This window comes from Scardinius erythrophthalmus (genome assembly GCF_964197995.2).
Source record: "Scardinius erythrophthalmus genome assembly, chromosome: 10".
In the NCBI taxonomy this organism is placed as follows: Eukaryota; Metazoa; Chordata; class Actinopteri; order Cypriniformes; family Leuciscidae; genus Scardinius; species Scardinius erythrophthalmus.
The window spans coordinates 1,807,729-1,817,255 of NC_138230.1; the positions used below are offsets into that span (position 1 = coordinate 1,807,729).

General features: G+C 45.3%; 1 protein-coding gene across 2 annotated transcripts in view; it reads left to right on the plus strand.

Annotated features, from left to right (window-relative positions):
- The window catches only part of carmil1 (capping protein regulator and myosin 1 linker 1), a 35,211-nt gene extending 27,611 nt beyond the window's left edge, over positions 1–7,600 (plus strand). The window contains exons 26-37 of one of the 2 annotated variants that reach the window (XM_081376941.1): positions 1,730–1,867; positions 1,966–2,141; positions 2,260–2,347; positions 2,434–2,544; positions 2,880–2,946; positions 3,082–3,356; positions 4,140–4,246; positions 4,795–5,140; positions 5,493–5,541; positions 6,284–6,490; positions 6,676–6,795; positions 6,867–7,600. In XM_081376941.1, the coding sequence (XP_081233067.1) occupies positions 1,730–1,867; positions 1,966–2,141; positions 2,260–2,347; positions 2,434–2,544; positions 2,880–2,946; positions 3,082–3,356; positions 4,140–4,246; positions 4,795–5,140; positions 5,493–5,541; positions 6,284–6,490; positions 6,676–6,795; positions 6,867–7,027 (1,845 nt within the window). In that variant the 3' untranslated portion in view covers positions 7,028–7,600. Of the gene's footprint in view, positions 1–1,729; positions 1,868–1,965; positions 2,142–2,259; positions 2,348–2,433; positions 2,545–2,879; positions 2,947–3,081; positions 3,357–4,139; positions 4,247–4,794; positions 5,141–5,492; positions 5,542–6,283; positions 6,491–6,675; positions 6,796–6,866 lie in introns of those variants that run through there. The other variant, XM_081376942.1, reaches the window with a different exon arrangement.
- The last annotated feature ends 1,927 nt before the right edge of the window (positions 7,601–9,527 follow it).

The following is a 9,527-nucleotide window of genomic DNA, read 5'->3' on the forward strand; positions in this document are numbered from 1 at the left end:
GAGGAAAGCAAAGTCCTGACCGGGCATCTCCGCCACTCAACGCCACTCAACGAGTAAGTTCCACTTCAACACATAGAGGCGCCTCGTAGAGGAGGCTCTAGCCAAAGTGATGTTGTCTACCACCGCTTCGGGTTGGTCACCTAAAACCTCCACGTCCCATCCAAAGACCAGACGTGGAGATTCCAGACGCGGGTGCCACAGGGTGTCCCGTCTCTGAGAAAGTAGATCCTTTCTAGATCCTTCCAAGAACCAGGTCCGGTTGGGCCAGTACAGCGCAACTAACAAGACCTGCTCCTCTTCCTCCCTGACTCTGCACTGTGTTTGTGCGAGAAGAATCACTTTGGTAAAGGACCCCGAGGCCAACTGTGTGCCAGTGCGTCCTTGCCGTCCCCTCGATCAGGGTATCAAACAACTGGCAACTGTCCGGAGAGGCAACAGATCTACCTTTGCACCTCCAAATCATCTGGACCGCCTAGGGATGGAGTCTCCATTCTCCTGGAAGGGTAGGCTGTGTAAGAGCTCGTCGGCTGCACGATTTAGCACGCCTGGGATGTGAATGGCACAAAGCGACCTCAGATGCTTCTGACTCCAAAGGAGGAGATGGAAGGTGAGTTGCATCAATGCGACGGCAGTGCTGTCCGTACAGACCAGCACATGCTCGCCATGTAGCGTCCCCTTGAGGTGGCGCAGCGCAAGACGTACTGCAAGCACCTCGAGGCAGTTGATGGGCACATCACATGTCCGAGACTGCATGCCCGTTTTACGTGGCCCCCCAGCAGGTGGACGAGGCATCCGTGAAAACCACAGCATGCCCGGACACTCCCTCCCTTGGAAGCTTAATTGGCTGCAGTGTGCAAGAGGAGGTCTCGTCAGGGAAGCCCTCACTGTTATATTTACATTTTACCTTTAGTCATTTAGCAGAAGCCTTTGTCCAAAGCGACTTACAAATGTGGACTAAAGCAAGCGAGTCATCATGAATAGGCAAAAACAACACAAGAAGTGCTCAAAAATAAGTTCGGGCATTGCTTAGAGTAGCATAGGCCAGACAAAGGAGGATTAAAGGAAAAGGAATTTTTTTATGAGGTTAAGTGCTCACGGAAGAGATGCAGGGTTATCATCAGATCACCGGTGCTATTAGCCGAAGTAGACCGGATCCACCAGATCCAGAACTAGATCGGGGAATAGGCAAAGGGACTCCGTCTCTAGAGACGTATTCGAGTCTTGATCTCAACACGCAATGGTCATGTTCCTGCAGTGAGAACATGACGCATCCATGAATGCAGAACAGCAGACTCATCTCTCAGGACACAGCCTGGGAATTGCAGGAGCAGAACAGATGAACCGGTCGGCAAAGCAGAGAAGCGAAAGGCAAATATGCAATGCCTCCGTATTTAGACCCGCGCTGTGGGCCGTTGGATGCAAAACCAGCATGCCAATGTGCATTGGCTCGTTTAGTTACACTCGAAGTGGATTGGTCTCTCAAACGAGATCCCAATTCATCGGTGACCGACTGAAAGGGAACTCAAGACTACAGTGAAGGCGTTTCAGGAGTTCAGAAACAGTGACTGATATAGAGATTAACTGGAGCTTTTTCATGTTCAAACAGCAACATTTCACACTAAAGAGAGATGAACATAGACAAAAGTACAATAGGTGCTCCTGAAGATGAACTAAAGCAGCATGTTCTGTGTGTGTGTGTGTGTGTGTGTGTGTGTGTGTGTGTGTGTAGCTTCTGCGCAGTCTGTATGACCAGCGCTCATCGGCAGGCATCAGTGACGGGTCAGCGGGAGTGTGTGTGCAGCAGGTGCAGGAGAAACTGTGTTCAGTGGCAGGAGAGATCAGCATACTTATAGACCAGCAGCTGCAGGTACACACACACACACACACACACACACACTCACTCACTCACTTACTTACTCACACACACACACACACTGAAACTCTCTGAGATGTGTGTGTGTTCAGGGTTTGCTGGTGTCGATGTTGGACACGGCTCAGAGTGTGTGTCCTCACGTCATGCAGCAGGCGTGTTTGCGTGAGAATCTTCTCCACGCCAGTGAAGGGAGGACGAGTGTGTCGAAGGCCTTCATCACCTCCACCCTGCTGGAGCAGTCGGCCTTTGACATCATCAACAAGATCAGGTCCGCTTACGCTTACACAGAGATCATCTCTACTGAGGTAACGTGTCAATCATTTAACACACAGTCACATGTTAACAGATTGTTGTGTGTGTGTGTGTGTGTGTGTGTGTGTGTTCAGTGAGGTGAAGCTCAGTATGGCGTCGTGTCTCTCTGAATACATCACTGATGAGATCTTGCAGTCACTTTCTCGCTCTCAACACACACTGGTGAGATTTACACACACAAAACTACACATTATCTCAGTAGAGATGTGTGTGTGCCTCATTCACGTGTGTGTGTGTGTGTGTGTCAGGCGGGTCATCTGAGCAGGAGAGGTCAGCAGTTGCTGCTGCATCAGGACTCACAGGAGACAGAAGTTCTAGACGAGAAAGAAATACAGATACCAGCAGATCCAGAACCACAGGTACACACTCACTCACACACACTCACTCGCTCGCACGCACACACACACACACACACACACACACACACACACACACACTAACCCAACCCTTAAACCTACCCATCACACACATTTGGTCACAAGTATAGCTAAACATGCCCACACACACACGCAGATGTTGAGCAGATTGTGCTGTTCTTTTCTCTTCTGTGAAATAATACTGTGATCATGAGCTCCAAAAAGAACAGTCACAACATGTTGATGCTGTGTATTTGCTCATGCATATGAGTGTTAATGAGATGTGAGTGTTATATCAGGTGAACGCTGATGTCTGTCTGTGTGTGTTCGATCTCCAGCGGACACATAAAGCCAAGAGGAAGAGCATTCACAGCAGGATGTTCAGACCCATGTCCTCCGCCTTCGGTACACATCACCTACACCAATTAGATTCCATTGCTCTCGTTAGAGTATGTTAATTACTGCTGGTTAATTGTGTGTCTGGTGTGTGTGTGTGTGTGTGTGTGTGTGTGTGTGTGTGTGTGTGTGTGTGCATGTCAGAGCTGGACTTTGATCTGTTTAAGGCATTAGAGGACGTGTCTCCCTGTGTGGGCGATCTGCCGCCGCCCCCGACTCCGCCCACTCAACAGCCAGAGTCCCCGCCCCCAGTGGAGGCGGAGCTACCGCAGCCTCAGCCTATGAGCTTCTGCGACTTGCCCACCGGAGACACACCCCCTCTTCAGCACGCCACCAAGTTCAGGCCGCGGCGCACCAAGAAGACCAAACCCAGCAGAGCCGCCGTGAGACGCCAGAACACACTCAGAGAAACACAGCGTGTGAGTTTACAGGGACGCAAAGCAGTTTTGGTCCCACTTTATATTAAGTGGCTTTATGTACTTGTACAATGTACTTATTGTGTTCATGTTGTATTGTAAAACACTTTTGCTGCTGTTGAGGTGTGATATGGGTAAGGTTAGGGACATATGGTTGTGCTGGTATGGGTAGGTTTAAGGCTGGGTTAAGGTGTAAGGGTCAACAGTGTAATTACAAATGTAATGACAAATTAATTACAGCTGTAATTACATGCTGGTATTTTTTAAATATGAGTACAATGTAAAAACAGATATACACTAAATCCATTGTATCAAATTATTCATTTCAATGTTAGTACATAGTTGTTAAAGCCACTTAATAAAAGTGAGACAGTTTTTTACAAAGCCAAGGACAAAATAAATGAACCGGACAGATTATTATTTTCATGTCCATGGGACACGTAATATCCAGTAATAATATTAATCTGACTGCACTGACACTATCAGATGAGAACAAAAACTGATCTGAATAATGACTCTCTCATCTTCTGTAGAGTGGCTTCACCACTGAATCTCTCTCATACTTGATGAAGTTTGCATCATTGATTCTGTTATTTCCCTGTTTATTACTGTGAAGTTGCACACAGTTTGAAACGATCTGTACTGAATAAAGAGCTGTAGAAATTGACTGACTTGACTAGATAGGAATGAAATGTTTGAGTTTGGAGGTGAAAGTTCACGGTCAGTGTGAATCATCCTCATAGACAGACCGGCTCATTAAACACCTATGATTGGATGTTTTCTCAGTGTCAGCCAATCAGCACTGACCCTGTGCAGGAACTGGATCAGAGCAGCTCTGTGGATGAAGGCGTTCCAGAGTTCTACTCCAGAAAAGTCACCAACATCGTAGCTAAGTAAGATGGGAGATGTGAAGTGGAGTGTGTGTGGTGGACTTGGGCCTCACGCTCGTTCTGTCTGCCCAGCAAGCAATTTTGCGTTTAAAAGATGTCTAATAGCCGTCCAAACACAGCCCAGACGTCTTGGCTAAAACAAGGCATAATTTGGGCTGCCATTGAAAATTGTATAGACGTCTAAACCAGAGCCCAAGAATAGACTAATCATCAATTAGATAACCCACTTTTAGCCAAAAAACCTTGGAATTTGGTTACATCTCATTTTTGCCAAACCAACTTGTGAGATGTTTGATATTCCATCATGTAAGCAAAGTCAACAGTGTTTGGTTTCATTTCTTCACTCTTTGTTGTCTAACTGATGACGAGTCTATTCTTGGGCTCTGGTTAGACATCTATACAATTTTCACTGGCAGCCCAAATTTTGCCTTGTTTTAGCCAAGACATCTGGGCTGTGTTTGGACGGCTATTAGACATCTTTTAAAAGCAAAATTGCATGCTGGGTAGTTAACCTAGACGGTGAAATGACGGCTTTTTCTTGCTGGCTGCAGAGCGCCTGCCGCGGACACAGAGAAGAGCAGAGACTCTCGACTGAGCGGCTTCTTCAGCCTCATCAAGCATCGCTCCTCCACCAAAGCCACGCCCACCAGCCCCACCCCTGGTCCCATGGCGACCGCGACAACGATGACAACGGTCTCCGTGACAACAACGGAAACAGACGCCCCGCCCCCAGAGCCGGTCGTGATCCCGGAGCCTGTTGCGCATGAGGTCAAAGGTCACGTGCAGGATGGCGTCAAACGGGGCAGTCCGCTGACGGGGCGTCACATGGGCGCGCAGGTGCTCGGCAACGACCTGCTGCTGGCGGAGATACGGGCCAAACAAGAGAAGCGCAAGAAGGTGAGTTTCACCCGCTGGTCAGCACTGTGATCCAATTCAGTCTGATCACATATGTGACCCTGGATCACGAAACCAGTTACAAGTCGCACGGCTATATTTGTGGCAATAGCCAACAATACATTGTATGGGTCAAAATTATCGATTTTTCTTTTATGCCAAAAATCATTAGTATATTAGGTAAAGATCATGTTCCATGAAGATATTTTGGAAATAGTTGTATCTCGGCCAAATATTGCCCTATCCTAACAATCCATCCATCAATGGAAAGCTTATTTATTCAGCATTCAGATGATGAAATCTCTGATAAACATGAGCTGACTGATGATGATGATGATGATGATGTCACTCGCAGGCAGGCGTGTCTCCATCTGCAGCATCCAAAGCTGAAGCTCCTGATGAAGGTGACGTCATTGTGTGTTTAAGATGATGATGATGATGATGTTGATGTGTGTGAGTCTAATGTCTGTGTAAATTTACTGACAGAAGACCAGAAGCAACCGCATAGCAACACCCTAGCAACCTCCCAGAACACCATGCTGTAGCAACCACATAGCAACACCCTAGGAACTGCTTAGAAACCACCAAGAACACCATAGCACCGCAAAACAACCCCATAGAAACACCTTAGCAACCACCCAGAATGCCCTAGCACCTGCATAGCAACACCCTAACAGCCTCCCAGAGCAATATGTTGTAGCAACCATATAACAACATCCTAGAAACTTATTAGAAACCACCAAGAACACCATAGCAATGCAAAACAAACCCATAGCAACACACTGGCAACCACCCAGAATACTCTAGCACATACCATAGCAACATCCTAGCAAAACTGTCCTTGCTATGCTGTAGCAACCACATAGCAACACCCTAGCAACCTCCCAGAACACCACGCTGTAGCAACACCCTAGGAACTTCTTCTTAGAACTTCCTCTAAGAATACAATAGCACTGCAAAACAACCCCATAGCAACACCCTAGCATCCACCCAGAATACCCTAGCACCTGCATTGCACTTCATGGCCACCCACCGGTGTCACTAACATCAAGGGTTTCTGAATTCTACATATAACCCCTTTAAAACTACTTCGGAATGCTTCACAACTGTCTGGTCAGGCTTTCTCAGTTTTCTGTTATTGAGCAGGTGGAGATCATGGACACACGACACTAGCAGTCCAGAAAGGGGCTCAAGATGAACCTGCAGCCAGAAGACTCAAACACACACCTCAACACACACACACACCTGAAGACACCCACACACCTGCACACAAACACACAGCTGAACACACACCGTCATCAGAGCACCGCTCCAGCCGTCCATCCGTGTCATTCAGCACCTCTGACTGCATCAGTGAGTCACACACACACATGCTCACAAACACACACATACACACACACACACACACACACACACACACATACACACTCACACTCTCTCTCACACTCACACTCACACACACACACACACACACACACTCTCACACTCACACACACACACACACGTGATGAATCTGACCTCATGACTTCTGTCGTCAGTTCCTCCTCATCTGGACGACGTCCCAGAATCCCCTGCTCTGCCGATGCTGTCAGTCACTGAGGGGGCGGAGGCTGGTCCTGTCACTCACAGCACAGAGGGAGGAGCCTCATCGGACCCCCGTGAGTTCCATGATGTGTAATTCATATCAGAAATCTCTTCTGTTGATCCTGACTGTTGGTTCTGCCTGCAGCTCCTGAGTCTCCTGTGTTCGACACACACACCTCACACACTCTGAGCGTCAGCCGCTCCATCTCCTGCGTTCAGTCCCGGACCGACCCAGAGGAGGGCGACACCGAGCGCCAGCGCACCAAGTCCCTCCCCTCGGCCGCTCCGGCCAATCACAGCGCGTGATCACTTCTGATTGACTGATGTCTGACTCTGCAGTGGCTTCTACTGCACTTTATATGTTTTAAAACTGTTTTTTTGCATTATTAAATCATTTCTAGTTAAACGTGAATGCAAGATTATGAGCTTGATCAGAGCTTCTCAACAAGGGGCCTCAAAAAACTTCAAAGATGACTTAAAATATTTATCAAATTGAAAATATGTATAAAAAATTATATACTAAAAAAAAAAAAAAATCAAATTGTATTTTTCTCTCATCCAGTGTTATTATAGTATTATTGAGATACAGTTATAGTCTTTTTTAACCATTTGAATCAGTTTTCATTTTAGTTTTTTAATTTTGTTTTTTGTTATTTTATTATTATTTTTTAAATATATCAGTATAGTTTATATACATTTTTATTTCATTTATCAGTACATCAAGTTATGGTTAGTTTTATTGTAGTTATTGTTTATTTCATTTCATGTAACAATATGTATTGTTATGGATTCAGGTAAATATAATAACCCTGTCCTTTTCATTCAAGATCAAACTGAATCAGAATCTGGAGTTTTCTGGAATCACTCAATCAGCTGTAGTTCGTCACTTTAACGCTCCCAGTGTTTGTTAATAAAAAAGTTTGAAATCAATCATCATTGTCATAATTACAGCACAGGAAAATAAATATGTGAGGAATTATAAACGCAATTCATTGGCGGTGAGATTCTGAAGTGTGGAAAGTTTTTTAAAAAGAGTATAAAATCAAAACAATTTTGATTATTATAAGCAAATGTAAGTCATTGATTTTTCAGTACTGTCATAATCTCAAGGGTTCTTCAGTGTCGAACATACACTGTTTTATTTAAAACTTTTTTAAAGATTATTGGACATTTTACAAGAAAATACTATTTCAGTCTTTGTACTTAAAACTTCACGTTTAATTTAATGTCCCTGCTAACAAATGTAGCCACAACGACATCTGTTTCTAGTTAAGTGTATCATGTTGATCGAAAACACATCGTTTTTGTTCTGCTGGTTAATGTTTACCACGACTTAATGAAATAAACGAACAGGTCTATATTGTTTCTCAAGCTGTCACGGGGTACTACGACAATTCCCTTACTATGTCTATCATTGGTTCTTTGTGTACTGAAGGCAAATTTAAAAGACTGACTCCTTTCAGTTTCAGTTCTCCAGGACCATAGCAGCATCAATTCTAAAACACCTCAGGCTGGTCCACAGAACTGCCATTGTCTTTGCTGAATGCCATCTTCCAATCGAACACCCCCCCCCATGCCTTGGGATCACGTGACAAGCCATAGAGACACACACACCACACACACACATGGAACTTTCCATGAAACTCTTCAGAGTAAACTCTTTAAATGTTGATATGTATTCCTATGTTCCTCAAAGTGTTCTAATCCTCGTCGCGAGACGAAGGAGATTTTTGGTAAGGGACTGTGATAAACGTTATGGTTCCATGCATTTTAATTCCCCGAGCATAATATCATATTTTGCCCCCTCGTGATTCCACACGTGGGCCGAGCTGCATTAACACACATAGGCAAGAGAGCAAAAGTTCAGCGGCAGCATGAACTCTCAGTCCTGGTCACACACACACGCACACACACACAGAAACCCACATGGATCCTACCACGCGTGATCGAAATCATTTGGTACAATGTTTAAATGTATTTTCTTGATGTGTGCATGATCCCTTGTCCCAAATACTATGCCTATATAACTTTATTGGTTTGTAATCAATGTGATGTGACTATAATCGTGTATCTGTGTGTAATTATGTCATAGCAGTGCCATTCATGGTATCGTCTTGTTCCAGATATCCCAACGGTCTCGAATGTTTAACGCAACATATCAGAGGATGAATTGTTTTATTAATACCAGTGATATTAATGTTACGAACGAATCTATCGTTCCAATTTCTAAGAGGAAGGGGGGTATAGATCTCGAAACGTCAGGAGGTGTGCCCGATCCGTTGTTAAAGACGGTTGGCCCACGTCCGTGAGAGGGCGTGAGTTTTGGCCCCTTCAAAATATCATGCTTCCCTTCTCTCTTGGTGCTTTGCTTTTACTTTTGCTCCTACTCTCCTCTCCTCCCCTGGCAACGCTTCTCCAGGACCCTCGGGAAAGGCTTTGGACCTTCTCCTCTGACCAACACATGGTCGAGTAGCTGCCTTGTCTTTGCAACCAAGATTTCCGACCTCTCCCATCCCGGGAGACGAACTTTCTCTGTAATAGTACATTTCAGTGAGCCTTTTCAAGCTTCGCGCGACACCGGAAGACGCAGCAGAACAGGACACGCGCACGCGCGCGCTCCCTCTTCTTCAGCCTGACCAGAAAGAGCACAGAAACTTGCAAGTAAAGCTACATTGTCTGATAAAAGCTGTTTTTCCCGGTGTCTCGTAACTTTAGGTTTCTGTATGTAACAATTACTAGCTTTCCATTTTCTTTCTTTCTTTCTTTCATGTCATTTTATTCTTATCACGTATGTTATTATTGTTTA